The sequence below is a fragment of the Capsicum annuum genome, chromosome 1 (genome assembly GCF_002878395.1).
Source record: "Capsicum annuum cultivar UCD-10X-F1 chromosome 1, UCD10Xv1.1, whole genome shotgun sequence".
NCBI classification, from domain to species: domain Eukaryota; kingdom Viridiplantae; phylum Streptophyta; class Magnoliopsida; order Solanales; family Solanaceae; genus Capsicum; species Capsicum annuum.
Genome location: NC_061111.1, coordinates 152160045 through 152181348, shown reverse-complemented (window position 1 = coordinate 152181348; position 21304 = coordinate 152160045). Strand labels below are relative to the sequence as shown.

At 33.9% G+C, this 21304-nt stretch overlaps 1 protein-coding gene across 1 annotated transcript; it reads right to left on the bottom strand.

The window, feature by feature from the left end:
* Positions 1–551: 551 nt before the first annotated feature.
* On the bottom strand, positions 552–10072 carry LOC107839848 (ubiquitin carboxyl-terminal hydrolase 24). Its single transcript, XM_016683491.2, has 6 exons — positions 9744–10072; positions 3872–4707; positions 3153–3397; positions 2601–2743; positions 1465–1641; positions 552–1104 (listed from the first exon to the last, which is right to left on the bottom strand). Exons 1-6 carry the CDS (start codon positions 9756–9758, stop codon positions 916–918), a joined length of 1605 nt encoding a protein of 534 aa, XP_016538977.1. The 5' UTR covers positions 9759–10072; the 3' UTR covers positions 552–915.
* Positions 10073–21304: the final 11232 nt, after the last annotated feature.

Genomic DNA, 21304 nt, shown 5'->3' with positions numbered 1-21304 from the left:
ACATTACTAAAGGATCTCTCATTCCTCTACGAGAAATTTAAGTGGCGATGAAAAAGGGATTAAGTGAAGCAAATTGACCAAGTAACAGTATTGAAAATGCTTGTTTCTTCAATACTTGTTTCTTTTGTGTTTTGGACCTTCACTCCATGAATGAATATATTACTAAATGATCTCTCATTCCTCGACCGGAAAGTTATGTGGCGATGAAAAAGGGACTAAGTGAAGCAAATTGACCAAGTAATAGTATCGAAAACGCTTGTTTCTTCTATATTTTGAACCTTAGCTCCATGAAAGAATATATTACTGCAAATTTATAGAGCCAACCACTGCGCAATGATACACAAAACACTGGATGGCATATGCAATTCTTCTTTACCAACATTGAACTAAAGAAACATGGTAAATTTACTTCCAGCAGAAAGTGGAAGCTGTGATTCTAGAGTAAAGTTTGAATGATGCATACTTTCTGCTGCTTGCTAAGCTATTTCATTTCACAATTAATCAAAGAGCCACGACAAAGAAAAGCCAAATAAACTACTTCAAGGACAAGATACTATCAAAATAAGCAATGCCTCTATATAATATAACTGATGGAGACAAATCCATATATCCTTTATCGAATATCAAGAAACATCTAGACCTCGATTCCATTTCAGAATATTCAAATTTTCCTAGTACAATGAGGGGGGAAAAGTGAAACCGGTAAACAAGATTCCATACATTTACCACATTCCATGGATGACAATGGATGCTCCATTTCCCTGATGACCTTGTAATAGAAACACTAGTCGTTATCTGAGTCGACACTGGAGAGCACAGCACTGCAGAAACCGGAGTATAGCAATGTCCAATGGGTTTAGAATGTCTTCTTCTATCGCAGCTCCTTCACCTAATTAGATTAAAACAGCAGGTTGCCTATACTTGTCTATAGAATAGAACGTAAGCTTGATCATGCAACACTTTGTTGGTGGTAACAGCAGTAACAGAGGCATCATCAAACCGCAACCACTTCCCACTCTGGTGACGACAATCGGCAGTGTAGTGCCCCTTAGAAGCTTCCCTCCCATGGTGGGTGATAGTTGAAACAAGTTGATATCGTCGACCCTGTATGTTAAACGACAAGAACAAAGATAAAAGTTTTGCCTAAGTTTATCTCATATATCATACCATAGTAGAAGAATGTGCTGCTTCATTGATAATGTATGAAAAAAATGATTTTTCATTTTTGGGCCCAAATGGAAAGTCGATATGCACAGTTGACAGGGTTTTTGAAGAAAAAATTTCTTTTGACTTGTAATGCATTCCCCACTTAAGAGTAAATGACGGATGAAAAGATTACAAAATGACCTTCAAAATACTTCTTATAACACTATAAAATTGTGAAGTTTGACTTCAAAAAATCAAAAGTTAGTTCCCATGATTTGGCATAGAGGGTTGACAAAGAACACTAAATTCAAATACTACCTCGGTAGTCGAAGAAGCAAGCAAATCGCGGCTTATCACCAGTTCAAGAGGGAATCGCACCGGTTTATGCAATTTGGTACTTCCATAGCTTCCATAACCAAACCGCTTCAGATGCAAAATCATCATCTTAGGAAGTGTCTGTATGCTGATAGATTTTCTGGCAGTATCCACACCAACCTGTGAGGAAATAAAGAATGTTACAGATCACCAACAGGTAGTTCCTGCCTTGATCAGTGAGAACACTAAACCAGTAATAACTTGTCAATCATCCAGAGGAAAACAAAACAAATCCTGTTGACAGGAAATATAATCAAGTGAATCATTTTACAGCACTTAAATTGTGATATGCCCGTGCATCCTAACAAGATAAAAATTGGTTAAGTGTCCTACATTTATTGATGGAATGGGCTACCGACTTGTCTCCTGATACGGATTATTTTGGCCAATTCTCACCTTATGAGCCAGCTTTAGGGGTCGCTTTGGGGAAAAGGTTCATTTAATTAACATGATATCAGACTTGACTTACTCCAATTCTAGGTTACCCAATTTTGGATCCCCATGTTATGGTTATTTTATCCGTGCTTCAGATATCCCCTTGGACATGCGGGAGAAGTTTTAAGTGCCCCACATTGGCAGAAAAGCATGGGTTGTTATCTCCATTTCCTTGATGACTTAGTAAGTGGAAGTTTCTCAAACATTTTTGAGTTTCAATTAGCAATGCAGAGAACTTTAGGAGGAGCTTTTGGAGCTGGCATGGAAAAAGTCAAAACAACTGTATAATACATGGAATTTCTTAGGCTCTCCTAACAGTTGTCATAGGTAGTAGGGACAGCTTGACTCCTTACTGTAACTCATAGCATTTCCTTGTTTCTAAATTTGTGAATAATACCACTATCAAAAGTAAAAACAAAAACAATGGTGAGTGGGCGCGAACAATGTCCTTAACAACAACAGAAGGTTCTAAGGGAACTTGTACGCTAGAGGCCTCTGAATAGTCATTCATCTACGTTTAAATACAGTTTTATGCCAGTAGATTGAAAAATTCAATACTTGACATTAAGTACTGGAACATTCCCCAAAGGCAGACAAGTATTAACTATTAAACCTAATGTCCAAAAGGTAGAAGAATAATTTACCTTTCCCACCGTTGTTCTATATCCCTCGAGTGTCTCAGGGGCAGAAAATAGGCGGAGAGCATCTTGAAGGTTATGAACAGCTTCATGGGAAATATCAAGATGGAGCACCAAAAATGGTTGAACAGTGGCAGAGGCTTTGTTCCCTACAACAAAGTAGATCAAAATGAAAAACTCAACCAAGTTCAAATAAAGTTGAATGGACTTCATAGGTCTGACAAATTTGTCTTTCCTACCAAAAAAGATAGATAAAAGACATTATGCATGAGCATAACGGTGATCCACATCCCCTTAAACGGTTATCAAAGCTGAAACAGGATTAGAATCAGGATTCACATGGGCAATCTAGGACGAGAAAGCTTATGAAAATAGCATAGAAAATTCACCAGGCAAATTACCAATCCCCAAGATTGACGAATCTAGTGATCTTATGTTCTTCATAAGCAGCATACAGTCTTTAGATAACGAGCAAATCTTTCTTTCTTTGATGAATTAAGAGATCATTAATCGGCATCAAGTAAATGCAAAATAGCACAAAGGTAAAAGGAACACTACCTCTAGCTTTTACAAGGCTCTTCAACTGTCCTCCAAAAATGGCACTCAAGTTTGACGGAACAAAGTCCTGAGTTCTTGTGACAGCAGATTTGTTCTTTGGGCCAACAGTTTCCCATTCATCATCTTCTTCTGATGAAACAAGAGATGAATTTTTCCCACTTGAACCTGATTGCCCTTCAAGCTTCAGTAATTCACCATGCATCTGATCCATTACGAAATTAAGGAACTCCTGTGCATCTTCTTGTCTGGGAAAATGTCAATAAAGGGATTATTTGAGGTACTTTACAAAAGATATGACAGATTTGTCCAATTTACGTTAATCAGGAAAAAAAACAAATACATTATTCAGTAATGCCAGTGAGTCAGATCCGTAGAAAATAATCACAGAAGGAGCAAGAAAAGAAATAGTAGTAAAAAGAAGAGAAAGAAACTGTGGTACATGCACAGTGTTTTCTTCTTCTTCTTCTTTATTTTTTTTTCCTTTTTGCAATTATAGGAGCTTGAAGAAAGAGGAGAATCAGACCAGTCAGGCAAATGTGTAATTCATACAATTTGGTAGCAAATTCCTTGCCTTTCTCTTCTCAACAGACAATGGATATCAATAGGCTATGCAAGTGCATATCAAAATGGTGATCTCAAGGTCTATCATAACAAGAACACGGAAGAACATACAGAAAGAAGGCAATTATCACCACTAAGTGGTGTAAATAAGTACAGACCTTGGCCTGCCAGAAATGGATTTATGCACATCAGGAGTAAATCTCCTCAGAACTATGTCAAACATTGCCGGGCTGAAGGGCGTACCGACTTCAATACTGGTTGCATCTTTCTTCATTGAACTTGTAGAACTAGGTACGACAAACTGAGAAAGAAACCCCACAAATGCAGCTAATATTGGATACTCCGCCTTCGAAATACTCTGTATCCTTAGCTTTAGCAAAAGCTCAACGAAAGGAGAACAGGACAAAAGAGCTTGTAATGTAGCATTAAGGAAGCATAAGTTCCCTGAGTTGATTAAACCACGAGGTATCAAGCCCGCAACCTCAAGAGGCCCACCAGATACCTCTGGAGGGGCCTGTGCTGAATGTGCACTTTTTGCTGAATTGCTAGTGGTCCCATTCAAATTTCCTTTATTAATTAGTGCATCATCATCTCGTCCAGCAGTACCAGACAACTTCTTAATAGCTTTACCCTCATATTCCGACACATATAAATTGCTTAAGTCTATATTGTGTACCACTGCAGATTCTTCATGTCCATTGATGTAGCAATCTCCATTCTGCTTGATTTCTCTTTGTAAGTTATCTGCATCTGGTTTCTCATGCCCAGCTTTCTGCCCCTTGAGAGTAGTAGAGGAATCTGAGCCTACTCTCTCTTTTGAAGAAGCTGATTGGGAATCTAATACAGCACTGAAACTTCCAAAAGATAAATCAGGCACCAATTTTGAGGAATTAACTAGCACCTTCTCTTCTATGCGTTTATTCCCATCACAATTAGATGGCTGGTTCAGCAATGACTTTGTTTCATCTTCAGTAAATGAACCGAATAAAAATACCTGCAAAATATCAAGAAAAAAGCAGCAATGTTAGCTCTATCATCACCAACCAAAATGAGAGGGGGGTTCAAAGGCAGAATCATAGGTAGTCAGTAATTACGTCAAATAACTAAAGTATCACAACTGTCGAGCAAATCTACAGAAGCTGCAAAAAGAACAGACTGCAATTCAGTCTCTTTTTTTTTTTTTAAAACCGTGGTGTCCGGGCCAGCTTGCTTTCAAGCACCTCGACTAAATCCACGGGATACCTGCCACCTCCTACCAGCAGCAGATATCAGGTAACTTTGGTGGAACTCTGTCCACCAAGGCTAGGACAGATAGGAAGAATCACCTAGTGCTTTTTTTGTCTCTGCTGACTGCAATTCAGTCGTTTTCCATCCCCATCATACCATATCAATTACTTTATCAAATATCCACCAATACTTTTCACACAAAGCCCATAAATTATTCATATAGAGTTGACAAGTCCAAACCACACTTGATACCATCGGCCTGACACTGCTAATGTCAAATCCATGTACCAAGTTCATTTTCTGCCTGCAGTCGTACCAGCTCCTTTGAGTCTTAACTGCCACCCCCACAAGTTCAAATCCAAATTAGCCTTCACAAGACGTGTGTAACCACAAATGTATGGAATTCATACACCAAGCTAAATGCAGCTCACTTCTATAAGCCTAGGATCAAGAAATCTCAAATATTTATTTTTTAAAGGCTATTTCACCTCTAGTGGGTCAATTCTCTGACGGGATGACATTTAGGCCCAAACTTTAACTGAATGAAAGCACATTACTGAGAAAAGGGCAGAGGCATGAGTAAATTCATACAAGTTCGTCCATTAATCACTTCGTAACAAAATTTGAAAGGATTCTTCACCTTTAAATTTGAAAAATGAACACCACTATATAAACAGATACACTACATGCATTCCCAATCTCGCTTTACATTGTAATCATATCAAACAATGTAGACTATAAACATAAACAGTTAGATGGATAGATGAACAAGGTCAAAGAACCAAAAGTGAAATTCTTCTACAATCCACTGATCAAGTTTGTTTCATGCTCTGCTCCCAAAATGCAGCGAGACTTGCGAAGGCAGATCCAAGCATAAACAACCCAACGGTATTTTGTAATTTCAGACATCATCAGTTCTATTACTATCTTGTAGAATATTTATTTAGCATCACGCCATGTTATATCGATTCTTCAAGTTACTACAGACCAGTCACATGGCATAACAAAAGGAGCCAGCAAGCTTCGCTGAGGGGTTTAAAATTTTTATCAGTAGTCTGAAGTTTCGTTAAAGTTTTGGCCTGAAGCTACAGCTAATTTGGATACTTTTACGACATGAAATCTTGAGCTTTAGTTTTCCTCTCACTTTATCAATTGAAGCACTTTCAATTTATAGGAGGAAATAATGAGAGAGCTCTAGAAAAAAAAAACTGATTTAAGAACCAATGCATAAAATTGTGAGGAGATAAGTTTTTTCCTTTAAAAAAAAGCATGAAATGGGGAGTAACTCATACGTGGAGGAAAATGAAAAAAAAAATGAAAACAAACAAAGTGGAAAAGGGAAAAAGAACAAAAAAAATAGAAGAAAAGGGAAGAAAAGGAAATGAAGGATTCCATATATGTGTGAATCTTATTTGTGATAAATAAATTTGAAGGTTGTGTAGTTCTTTTGTCTTTTTCTCCTTTCTCCTTTTTCCATTGAAGTACTTTATATTTATGGGAGAAATGACTAAGTACTTTAGGGGGGGGGGGGGAAAACCTGATTTTAAGGGCTTTGCATGAAATTAGGAGACTAAATGCAGAGTATAGGCATAATGGAGAGATTAACTAAAGAGTATCAGAGGAAAAAAAAAATGAAAACAAACCAACTCAAAAAGGTAAAAGATAAGAAAATTACAAGAAAAATAAAGGAAGGAAAGATCCATATACAAATTCTACCAAAACTTAATTTGAAAATAATAATTCATTTACATTGTTGTCCTATGTATAGAGTCGGCTAAGACGGGAGTTACATTTATTGCAATATTATCTTTTATATTCATTTATTTAATTTCTTAAAATAAGAGTCACGAAAAAAGAAAGAAGCTACATACAAAAGCTAGTACAAGAACAACAACAACGTACCCAGTGTAGACTACAAAGTGGGGTCTAGGAGGGTAGAGTGTACGCAGATCTTACCCGTAGAGTATATCCAGACCTTAACCCTACCTCAGAGGTAAAGAAGTTACTTCCAAATTCCAATAGACTCTTGACTCAAGAAAAAACGATCCAAAGCAGACCCCAGAGGACTACCAGAAGTACAAGAAACAACCGATAATAACAAAACAACAGATAGTAAAATAACAAAAACTAAAACAAACAATACAATAATCAAGGTATAAGGAATTGACAAATAGTAATAGAAATCTAAGGACAAGAGACGGCAAGACAGTCTATTGCTAACTACTAACCTACTATCCTAATTTGTGTCCTCCACACCCTCCTATCTAAGATCGTATGTCCTCGGTAAGATGAAATTGTGTCATGTCTTGTCTAATTACTTCTACTCAATACTTTCAATTTACCTCCTCTACCTATCCTGAAACCATCCATATCCATCCTCTCACATAAGAAATTATCGATATATTAAGATACAGAAGGATATACCTTTGGAAAGATAAATTTATACTTACATGATAAGCTTTTTCACACTTAAACATCTTTTTAGCTATCAGCCATTAATATAATAAAAGTATTCTGTTTTCACATTCTTTACAATTCATATATAGTATTTTGATATTCTTCGTGTCACTTGTGTTGACACCTACCTATTTATCACTTCCTACTTTCCTATTTTTTGAGGTCAAAACATTATCAATTTGAAAATTTTCCCTTTCTCATTAAAGATCTTCTTTTTAAAAAAAATGGTGTACTTGCTTCACAACATCAATAACATACATGTAAGTAGAAAAAACTGATATTGGTTGTGTGTTTTCATCTCTTCTGAAATGTTTTTGAGGATATATTTAAGTTATATTATTGCGTTATTGAGTAATTTTTGAGAGTTATGCTCTTTTACCCTCTCGTGCATGATGTTTTACGGTTTTTTTTGGGGCTTCTAACTTATTGTATAATTAGTTCTAACACTTTACACTTCTTGTACGACCTAGCTATCTATAGCTATCCAACATGTGGATCATAGTTAAGGAAACTTTCTCAATGAAATTCCAATAAATTGGTTAATACAAAAATAACACACTCCATAAAAGAGAAACTATTGGTCAGCAATTAAAACTTTCCACTTCACCAACATACTTTTTTATAACTCAAAACATTTAAAGTATTCCAAACATCTAAAGATTAGATTTTTCTTTCCATAACCTCAAACAACCAAACACCATAATCTAAACCAATCACCATTCCAAACATCTAAAGATTCAATTTTTTTTTTTTACTGTAACTCAAAACATTTACAGTATTCCAAACATCTAAAGATTAGATTTTTCTTTCCATAACTTCAAACAACAAACACCATAATCTCTCAACCAATCATCACTCCGAACAACTAAAAATTCAACTTTTTAACCATAACTCAAAACAACCAAACACCATAATCTAAACCAATCACCATTCCAAACATCTAAAGATTAGATTTTTCTTTCCATAACTTCAAAAAACCAAACACCATAATCTCAACCAATTACCACTCCGAACAACTAAAGATTCAATTTTTTTCCAAAACTCAAAACAACCAAACACCATAATCTAAACCAATCATCATCCCAAACATCTAAAGATTCAATTTGTTTTACTATAAAACTTTTAAAGTATTCCAAACATCTAAATATTAGATTTTTCTTTCCATAACTTCAAACAACCAAACACCATAATCTCAACCATTCACCACACCGAATACCTAAAGATTCAATTTTTTCACCATAACCAAAACCATAATCTAAACCAATCAGAATTCCTATAGATTAGATCTTTCTTTCCCTAGCTTCAAACAACCAAACACCTTAATCTCAACCAATCACCACTCCGAACAACTAAAGATTCAATTTTTTTCCAAAAATCAAAACAACCAAACACCATAATCTAAAACCAATCATCATCCCAAACATCTAAAGATTCAATTTGTTTTACTATAAAACTTTAAAAGTATTCCAAACATCTAAAGATTAGATTTTTCTTTCCATAACTTCAAACAACCAAACACCATAATCTCAACCATTCACCACTTCGAATACCTACAGATTCAATTTTTTTACCATAACCAAAACCATAATCTAAACCAATCAGAATTCCTATAGATTAGATTTTTCTTTCCCTAACTTCAAACAACCAAACACCATAATCTCAACCAATCACCACTCCGAACAACTAAAGATTCAATTTTTCTACCAAAACTCAAAACAACCAAACACCATAATCTAAACCAACCAAACATCTAATGATTCAGTTTTTCTTTCTATAACTTCGAACAACCAAACATGATAATCTCAACCAATCACCACTCCGAACATCAAAAGATTCAATTTTTTTTACCATAACACAAAACTTTTAAAGTATTCCAAACATCTAAAGATTAGATTTTTCTTTCCATAACTTCAAACAACCAAACACCGTAGTCTCAACCAATCACCACTCCGAACAACTAAAGATTTAATTTTTTTACCAAAACTCAAAACAACCAAACATCATAATCTAAACCAATCACCATTCCCAACATCTAATGATTCAATTTTCTTTCTACAACTTCAAACAACCAAACACGATAATCTCAACCAATCACCACTCCGAACATCAAAAAAAACATTTGTTTAAACATAACTCAAAAGAAACAAACACCATAGTCTCAATCAATCACCATTCCAAACATTTAAAGATTCAATTGTTTTCCATAAACAACCAAACACCATAATCTCAATAACACAACCACAACTCAACAACCAATTCTATTACATAAATACAAAAAAACTTCTAAATAAACATTCAAAAACATGAAAAAGCAAAAGAAAAAAATCAAGAATGAGTAAAACCCACCTTAGAATCACTCATGTTGTTCAGAAAATAGTAGTACCAGAACTGAAAGTTGTCAACTTCAATGATTGCTTTGAAACCCTTTATGTTGGTGCATCAAGAAAAGACATGAAATATGAAGAAATAATAGTAAAGAGGGAGAAAAGGCGCATTTAAGCATTGAACAAATCCCAATAAATGCAGAATTCTTAATCCAACAACAACAAGGATTTTGGGATTATACGGGGGTTTTGAGGTTTTTCTTTTTTTCTTTTTTTCTTTTTTTTTTTTGGTTTTGGCTCTTCAGTGGCTTATGTTAGGTTCTTCTTAGGTTTTTTGGGGGAAAAATAGGGTGCGGTCTTCTTTATATAGGTGGGCTTTTTGTAACTCTCAGCAAAAATGGTTATGTTATACTATTATGTAGATAATCTTGACCACTTAGGACAATATTTGAATATTTACTCCTTTCCTTTATTTTTACTAATTCATATTTACTCCTTTCCTGTATTTTTACTTATTCATATTTACTCAGTAACATCCTTTCAAAATTAATGAATCAAAATGATACTTTACTTTATTATATTACCCTTTTTAGGTGACTAATATTTTTCATTAATCACTGAATGAGAGTTACAAAACAGACAATACCACTATTAGCTTAGTTTAAATACTGCATCTCAACTACAAACTATCATATTTATCACGTCCATATAAGAAAAACTACAATTACAATTGTCAGGTTTGCACTATTGCTCTATTGCTAGGTTTAGGTCTAACATTACACACATAAGCAATCCTTCTTGCTATATTCGCAGCATTCATCTCCTTTTGTTCAAACACACTCTGATTTCTTTTCATTCAAATAGCATAAATTATTTCAGTATAAACCATTTTGAAAATTTGAGCCTGTTATATCTTCCCTTTTGCATACTGTATGACCCATTGGAGGTGATCTTTCAGTTACTGCATTGATGATGTTGCCTCTACATCCAAGTTAGCAGCCTGGACATAACTGTCTAGTAAACTCACAAGTTACAAATAAATGATCTTCAATTTTAGTTGTTCTTTGTCACATCATACAAACTGCGTTAACATCCTTCCCTAATAGATTAATCTATCTTTGGTGAGCATTTTGGCATGTAACTGTAGCCATATTTTGAATATAGCCTTAGGTCGAGCATCATTAGCAAACATAACACACTTCATGACATTTTAACTCTGTCTCCTATCAACTTTACGTACAGACTTCTGATAATCACCATAGTATTAATAACAAGACGTTGATGTTACGTCCAAATACTCCTAGCTTCAAGTAATTTCTTTGTCATCCAACAAGCCGATTTTAGTATGTCCATAGTGAAGATATCTTGTGCTTTGATATAATAGGCATGTATCCATCTTAACCAAAATCTATTTTACTCATGAGTGAGATCACAATACATTTTGGTAATTGCAACTTTATTCCATAGTCTAAGGTTTACAATATTAAATCCACCACAAGATATTGGGCTACGCACTTTATACCAAGCAATGAAGGCTCTCTTGATAATGGTATTGGTGCTTGACCAAACATAGATCCTACCGTATGCTTCAATTGTCTTCACCACTTTACTTGGTAGAACAAACATCTGGGACCAATTGGCTTGGATCCCAAATAAGACAATCTAGACCAGCTAGATTCTACTTGCATAAGAGAGTTTTTTAGCAGTCCAAGAAGATATCCTCTTCACTATCTTCTCAATAAGTGGTTGTCACTGAAGTAAAGTAAGTTTTTTCAACGTGACAATGTTGTTTCAAGATATCCAAAAGCCAACTCTCCTTCTACAAAGCCAAGATGCTACAAAATATTTTTGTCATTTTGTTGAACAGCTCTAAAGTTAGGTCAACTCTTCTCCATATTTGCCTTTAGACTTGATGCCAATGAGAATTGTTGAAAATATTAATGTAATAGAATTACTAATTGTAAGTCATCTTTAACTAATAATAAAAGATCAGTTGCATAACTCAAGTGAGTTAATTTCAGCTCTGCACACTTAGGACGGTATCTGAAAATCTGGTCTTGCTTGAAAGATGGTATCTGAAAGTCTGGTCTTGCTTCAACCCATTCAGAGATTTGCTTAAGTACTCCATAGATAATGCAAATAAGTATGGAGAAATTGGATGTCCTTGCATTAAACCTATGGCAGCTTTAAATAGTTTTATAAACTCTTCATTCACACCTTTTAATAGTTGACAGTTTGGACAAACTCTATTACTGAATTTATAAATTTAGTCAAAAATTCAACATATTCTAGCACCTGCCTAAAACAGGTCCACTGTAGATCAAATTTTTAACATGTATCTTGTTGAGTACATGCTTCCTACTATAAGCTTGGACTGACTCATGGGCCAGAATTATGTTATCTAATATCTTTCTATCAGGAATAAATCTTGACTGAGCATCATACACTATATTTGCTATAACTTTGAATTCTAATTGCTAACACTTTGGAAATTAGCTTATGTAATATTGTGCAACATGCTATAGGCATGTACTCCTTTATAGAAGCAGAGCTGGCATTTTTAGGCAACAATTATAATTCACTGTCTTATACATTTTACATGTATAGAAGAACTCCTTCACAACAGCAATTAAGTCATCTTTAGTTATTTACAATGCTGACTTAAAGAATATGACATTATATCCATCTACTCTAGGTGCCTTCTCTGCACCAATATCTTTGAGCCCCTTCATAATTTCTTTGATAGTCACCTTTTTACAGAGCTGCAGTTTCTAATCATGTTTGATGATTGGCCCTTGCTTCATAAACTTCTACTGCAGGCAAACTACTAGTATTAGTACCCATCAATTTTTCATAAAATTGAATAATCTTACTCTTGATTACATCTGGATCCACTAGCTTCATGCTTGCAAGAGAGGTGAGAGGTACAATTTTCCACTTTTGTTGCTTCTCCTTCATAACTGCAGAGAAAGATTTAGTATTAGCATCTCCCAACTTAATTCAATTAACTATAGATTTCTGCTTCATAATACTCTTTTATAAGAGATCTTTTCTTCTAGTTTGGTAATGTTTCCTTCTCTAGTTGTATCAATTTATTTGTATGTTCATTTTTTAATTCTAGCGAAATATTCTGCAATTCATTTTCTACACATTTCAATCTTTTAAGAGATATGTTGAAACTCTTCTTTGTTCAGTTTCCTGAATTTAGATTTGAGTTTCTTTAGATTTTCCTAGATATGCTTCATTCTTTCATCCTGTACTCTTTGCCTCCACCCCTGTGCTACAATAGACATATAGTTAGTATGCTCAGACCACACATTGAAAAAACTGAAATGTATTGTTCTTTGAATATAATAAATTAATATTTTTAAAAAAATATATTAAATAATAATTATAGTTAATAATAAAGATAAAACAGACATAACATGATTAAATTCTCTCTTGATTTTTTTAAAAATTATATAGAAAAAGTTAGACAATTAATTTTAATATATTAGATTAGATAAGTAAACTTAAACAAAAAAAAAGTAGAATATATTTGATGATTCATTATTTACAAATATCATTTAAAGTCTCCAACGTTTAGAAATTATATTTTAAATGTTACATTTTTTCTTTAGAAATCATAATTGAATTTCTTAAATATATATAGCTTTCTTTAAGATAGTAATTTGGATTGACTTGCAAGTATCTTAACCAATTTCATAAGATATCACTTACTTGTTAGTGTTTATTTTTGTTGATGATTGAATTAATGCAAGTGTTTGTTCACATGTGCATGAAATTCTTATAAGAAAAATAAGAAAACACCTTAAAAGAAAGTTGAGTTATTAAATAATTTTAAGGAGAAGAAAATAAATAAGTACTTATTTATGTGAAACTATTAATCAACACCAACAACAAAAAAAAAGGAATAAAAGACTTGATAAAAATTCACACAAAAACAACGAAGAAAAGAAGGCAACATTTATTAAAGGCCAAGATTTCAGCGTATCAATTAAGGAGAATTGAAACCACATATATGAAAACAAGCATTAAGAATTTTAGTTCACGGTCATCAAAATCCTAGAAGACAACGAGCAACAACAAATCAAACTTATTCTTGAAAAGAGATCAATCTAATTTCTCCTTTCAAGATTCAAAATTTTTAAGTTGTCATTTCTACCAATGAATTTAATGACTGATCTAAAAAAATTACTTGAAAACATATGATGACTTTCTCTAAAGTTTCTCAAACTCTTTTGTTTCACTCTACTAATAAATATTGAATTTCAATTTAGATTTATTGTGTATTCAAAAGAGAAGAGAGAAAAAAATTATTGTGTATTGTATCAAAAGTCACGAGTGCAAAAATAAACAAAGCAAAGTATGAAATTTTCCTTCTTATTACGTGATAGATTCTTTGTACCTTATTTATAGTCAACCTAATACAATAACCCTACATAATAAAAGGAAAGAAAATTGGGTCCGTCCATCTTAAAAAGAAAAAAAATATCTAGTATGTATCTAAAATATATTCACAATAATTCACTAAATATTCACAATGAATTCTAACAAGAAAATAAAATATTGAATCCCAACAAGAAAAAAAATTGAATCCCAACACCCCCTACCCCCGATCAAGTTGGAGATGTGGAAGAGACACCCAACTTGCCAAGATGTTGATGATGCAAAGGCCCCGTCAATGATTTAGTAAATATATCAGCGAGCTGAAAAGAAGATTTTACGTACGATAATGAGATTAATTCGACAATGTACTGCTGACGGATGTAGTGATAGTCAATTTCAACATGCTTCGTCCGTTCATGAAAAATTGATTTTTATTTTTTTGCGGTATAAATGGTGGCAAGGCTGTCCGGATGAAGAGGTACTGGTAAAGGAATTGAGATGTCGAGATCTTCGAAAAGGCGAATCAATCAGGTAAGCTTAGTTACGATCCTCCTCATAGAGTGATATTCAACTTTAGCCGAGTTGAGAGAGATGGATAATTTTTTTTGAGTTCCATGAAATAGGAGAGGAACCAAGGAAAATATAATAGTCACTTACTGATTTCATAAATCTAGACAAGTACCCAGTCGGAGTCACAAAATACCATCAATTCAAAAAAGCAAAAGTAGACATGAATATACCTAGATCCGAATCAGTGAACAGATAACCAAGCACTTGCCATGAAACTTTAAGATGAGATTCACATGGGTCCTGTATAAATTAACTCAAATGTTGCACTGTAAATGACAAATCAGGCCTTGTATATGTTAGATAATTGAGTTTACCAAATAAATGCATGTATAAATGTAATACCCCACAAAATCGCATGTCAAATTCAGCTCGTAAAGCTCCATGAAAGATCCCAAGACTTAGAAAATTTTGCTAAGTGTTCAAGATTCAACACTTAGTCTTATTTTAGACCTCCAAACTTTGGGGATTTATTTGGCGACCTTCTCGACATCCGTTTTTTAATTTTCAAGTTGAGTTACGATCGGGAAAGCTCGTAGTATATTCCGGGTGAGTTTTAGAATTTTTGGAGTAGCGTAATGGTATGTTTGGGTGCCCAAAACAGAAGCCCCGGGCGATTAGCCCGCGCAGCCTGCTAACTCCAGTGTTTGCCCAGTTTTTTCAGCATTTCAGGGTCAACTTCAAACGATCATAACTCTCAATATATAATGAAATGTGAGATATTCTATATATCAATGGAAAGATCTTTGAGTCTTATTTCCAATGAAATTAGTTTCATCCCATTTGGACATCTAAATAAAAAGTTATGATCAATTTACTTCAACCTATCAGACAGTCAATTAGGGACAGATTTGACCTTAATTGTTCCTTAGGGATATTTTGGTCATCTTCCACCCCTATATATACCCCAAACACGAGATTAAGGCTTATTTGCAGCAAAATATACTCCTCTTCTCAAAATCCTCTCAAGAACTCAAGCTAGGGTTTCAATTTGAAGACCCAAATCCCATCAATTAAAGAACATAACTCCTCATTTATCTTCAACATCAAAAGAAGGGTTTCTCTCAAGATCATAACCTATAACAAGAATCAAATCCTTCTTCAAGAATATATGATATTCAAGTTTTTCAAACTAAAGAACCAATTTATTCTTTCAAAGGAACAAGAACCCTAGTCAAGGAATCAAGAACATGTCTAAGAATTTCTTCAAGAATCTTCCACCTAAGGTATGCGTAGTGTTCATCCACGGATTCTTTTCATCCGTAGGAGTCCAAGAACCATGCTTTAAATACTATATTATGATTGTCTTGTTGAGATATGATCATGTACATGTTGATAGTTGTTGTTTATGCTTCAAGATGTTAATTTAGGGTGATTCTCATGAAGTATGTGTGCTTATAGTTAAAACCCATGAAATTGGGTGGTTTAAGATGACTAAATTATTAAGAACACCTATGCCATAAAGTGTGCATGCAAGGTGTTCGACGAAATGCCTAGAATAGGCATAATCATGTTTTCATGATTTAAGAGTGCTCAATTAACAAATCCTTACTCCATGTTTTATGATTTCATGTGAATTCCATGTTGTGTGAATAAAGTTTGAATCTTTACATGTTGTTCATGATACCATGATATTTTGAGGATTCAATTGGTGGAATTGAGTCGAATTATGGTGTTATGGTGTATAAATTGATCATTAGGCCTATGCCCTAAATAGTACATGCAAGGTGTTTGTTAAAATGCCTAAGTGAAGAAGAATTGAGCACTTTGACCAATTTGTGATCTAAATGATGATTCCATACCATATCCATAGGCTTAAGTTGACTCCCATGCTAAAGCTATGCCTACCATGTGTTTGATAATGTGCCTCAATGGATAAATGATGATCAAGTACCTAGTCTTCATGCTCCAAGATTTTGCCATGTCTCTTAACTTATGCCATGTCTACTTGATCAAGATGATTTCTATGCTATTAATGTGCTATGAATATGTTGTTGGCTTGTCATGATGTTAGAATTGACCATGATGTTAGATATATGAAAAAAGGTTATGAAAACCACATGATTTATGAATTCCCCGTAGATGCTATATTATGGATTGTTAATGTTGGTCAAGTACTCTTGTATGCCAAGTCATGTCAGTTTTCTTCCATCGAGTCCTGGGGGTATTCGTACCCGAAAAATATAACTGTGTGCCTAGAGCCATGTCATGTTTGCATGATACTCTCAGTCAAGCCATGTTTAGTAGACTTCAGTCAGCTAATAGAACTCAGTAGCATTTAGTCAGTTAATAGAATTCAGTAGTGTTCCACTAGTCATCGGAACACAATAAACTTAGTCCATGTTCAGTTCAGTTAAACAGAACAATCAGTAACAGTTCAGTTAATTTTAGTATGAACTAGGAAATCAGTTCAGTATAATCAGTTCAGTGTCATTCAGTTGGGAGTAAGATTCAGCACCGAGCGAACCCAAGAATGGGAACTCACTTGCCAGTAGAGGGTGTGATTCTTAGAAGCAGTCCTTGTGTTCCAGAACTATGTAGCCAGCATAGGTTGAGACATCAATACCTGTCAGTTGAGGGTAGATGAGGTGGCTTAACCTGTCAGATGAGGGTTCCCACCGTTCTCATTAGAGTACCTGCCAGATGAGGGTCACTCACAGCTTGTCCTTACCAGTGGTGCGGTATTGACACCCTTCCAATCAGGGTAGAGATTGGACCCCAACTTAGCTATTATAGCGTATTTGGGGTATATCGGTTAGATAACTACTTCCCACAGATTCAGTATCAGTCTCAGTAAAATAACTCAGATAGTTCTTCAGGATATCAGGACTGTCAGATACAGTCAACTCAAATATAGTACGGAACTCAGCTAGTTCCATCAGATTTAGGACTGTCAGATACAGTCATTCATCCTATCAGTTATCAAAACTCATGTTATCAGATATATCAGTTATCAGAATTCAGTTATCATTCATAATATGTTATCATTAAATACATGTCATCAGTATCCATACTCAGTAGTCATGTCATCACGAGCTCAGTTTCAGGACTGTTATATACGGTCAATCAAATCAGTTCTTCATAATCAGAACTATTAAAAATAATTATTTCTTTATCAGTAATATAGTATCAGTCTTCCAGTATTCAGTAATACAGTATCAGTTCCTCACTTATTAGTGAATTACATATCAATATCTGTAAAATCAGTCATTCAGTATCTTAATATCAGTAAACTTGGTCATTCGGTATCTCAGCATCAGTAAACTAATGTTGTCAGTATTCAGACTCAGTAGTCACTATCACCACGAGTTTAGTTGTAGTTACGTATGTATGTATGTATGTATGTATTCTCACATTCATATCAGTCAGCATTGTTCATGCATATAAAACCCTTTGCATTTAGCCTACCTCACTCGTATACTTAGTACATTCAGTTGTACTGACGCATTCGCGCTATGGTGTTTTATTTGACGCCATAGGTACAGAGGCACAAGTTTCAGAGCAGCAGTAGCATTGCAGATTTTAGCAGTCAGTGCTCTTTTTCATTCGAGGACAATAGTATTATTACTTTATTACAGTATTTCAGATTAGTTTTTCAGTTCATGGAGTTAGTTAGAGACATTTTCCTTCAACTCCTTATTCAGTTCAGTTAGAGGCTTTCGGACTAGATATCAGATTAGATGTTTAGACTTCAGTATTTATGTTTCTTTTTGGTATTGTTATACCATATTTTTTAGATATGTATCAGTATTGAACCTTATGGCCTTACAGTTCATGTTTTCGCATATTTTATGAGATATTATGCAGTTTACAGGTACAGATATCAGTCATGGTTAGTTTGTGGTCCTTCGAGGTTATGAGAACCGTGTAACGTTTTAGTTCAGAAAATTGGGGTGTTACAATAAAGTAGGATCTTGGATAGGAATCCCTTGATTAGCCTATAGTTTGCCATTGTGATTCAAAGGAGAAGACACAGGAGATAAATGAAGAATATCAAATTCTTTCAATAAATCTAGTGCAAACTTTTTTTGCGAAATAAGCATTTCGGTAGATTCTCGAACAACCTCCATGCCAAGAAAAGAATGCAAAGGACCAAGATCCTTGATTTTGAACTCCTTATCTGAAAACAACTTTAAAGCTTGTAGTTCACCTTTATTATTGCAAGTCAATAATATGTCATCTACATACACTGCTACAATAAAGATAGAATCACCAAACTTAGTAAAAAAAAGAGAATAATCATTTAGGGAGTGACTGAAAATCCTTAACATTCAGAGTGGAAGCAAGCTTAGCCTACTATTGTCTAGATGTTTGTTTAAGCCCATAGTTAAATTTCTTCAGCAAACAAACATGATTTGGAGGATGTGGTGTAACACCAGGTGAAAATTTCATATAAACTTCTTCATGGAGATCACCATAAAGAAAAGCATTATTATTATCTAACTGAAAAATTCACAAATTATTCTTCAATGCAATGGCTAAAATACATCTGATAGTAGTCATCTTGACTACATGAGAGAAAGTTTCATTATAATCAATACCTTTTCTCTGCACATCATCTCTAATGACCCATCAAGCTTCTAATCTTTCAGTACTTTCATTAGAGTTCTGTTTGACTTTATAGACCCATTTAGAAGGAAGTGCTTTCTTTCCAACAGGAAGAATAATAACATCCCATGTGTTGTTTAACTTTAAAGCTACAAGTTCTTTATCAATGGCTTCTTTCCAACCTGGATAATGTGTTGCTTGAATATAATTAACAAGTTCTTGTAACTAGTAATGGAGTTGAGCATGACTTGATTATTAAAAGATAAAGCATTAAAAGACAAGAAACTAGGAGTAACAGGACTGAGAAAATAGGTAGTAGTCACATCTGTAAGGTGAGAACATTACAAATATAATCTTTCAAATAATCAGGTTTCTTATGAGTCATAGAAGATTTTCTTAAAATAGTTTGAACAATATGTAATTACGGAGAACTTGGAGTCATATCAGATATGGAGTTAGCAGGTGGCGCATCACTGAAACTTGATAGAAATTGAGGCATAGTAGTGGGTAAAACTACTGAATCAGAAGTAGATTCATAATCATTAGAGTAATCTAATAAAGGAAGGAAAAATTGTGGTAGAGAAGTAGAAGAATTTGACACATCAGAAGGAAGTATAGTAGAAGGGAAGGCAAATTATGACATAAAAGAAAAATATTCTTTATGAAAAATAACATCTCTGGAAATTATAATTTTCTTGATTTGCAAATTCAATACTTTATATCCCTTCTTTCCATAGGGATATCCTATAAAAACACAAGGTTTTGCTTTAGGATCAAATTTAGTTCTATTAATAGATAGAATGGATACAAAACATAAGCACCCAAAATATTTTAGATGATCATATGATGGTTTATTTTTGAATAAAATTTCAAAAGGAGTTTTTGAATTCAAAACACTTCAGGAAAATCTGTTTATGAGATAAGTTGTAGTTAAAAGACATTCTCCCCAATAACTAATAGGAAGATGAGATTGAAATAAAAGGGCTCTTGATGTTTTCAATAAATGCTTGTGTTTTCTCTCAGCTGCTTCATTCTGTTGTGAAAAATAAACACAAGTTGTTGATGAATAATTTCCTTGAAAAGAAAGAAATCAGATTGTACTTTTTCATTTCCTAACTCAAAAGCATTATCATTTCTTTTAATTTTAACTTTAGAATTAAATTGTCTTTCTACCATAGAAAGAAAATATTGAAGGATGAGAAAAGTATTAGACATAGTATTCAGAAGATATGTCCAAGTAGCCCTACTAAAGTCATCAATAATCGTAAGTGTATTTAAAATCATCATGTGTAGTAGATTTGTATGGTTCCCAAGTATCTATATTGTCATGTTCCGAGGCTACCCCCTAGTCATAACACGGTACTTGGAACTACAAGTGATCCCAAGCTAACCCATAAACTGGCATACTACTTGAGCAACTGATTTAAATTGTATAAAAACCAAATTTACTAAGCAAAAACATGATCATGAGAAAGTCTAAATAAATAAAATACTGATAAATTTTACAACATGATAAAACTAAATAAGAAAACTTGAATTACATGAGTGACTCTGACTAACTGGCTATGAAACCTCTACTATACTGACTGTAGGTGGATGGGACATGACTTCAACTACCACAAATCAATACACAAGAATAATAACTATATAGTACATGAACTACAACTAACTATAGTCCCCGAAATAAGAGAACTCATCATCTGCTGGTTGGAAGCTGCAAATTGTATGATTATGATGTGTAGGCTACAACTGGTACCTACATTATGAGACAATATAACATATAGAAATATATGTGGATCAATACTTTGGAATGTACTGAGTATATGGAGACATGCACTAAATTATGAAAATGCTTAAAGCATGCTTTAAAACCGAGGATATAAGTTATTTGCTGAAACATACATTTGAAATATGGCTATATGTAAAAACTATAAATCATAGTGAAATTTATAAATCATGAGCTGAAAATTATTCTGTAAGCTAGGAAGCGGTAAAAACATAAATGTTGTAAGTAAATCTCCTGTAAGGCTGAATATGTTGTAAAAATTGTACTGAGGATGATGTATGAATACTGGGTCT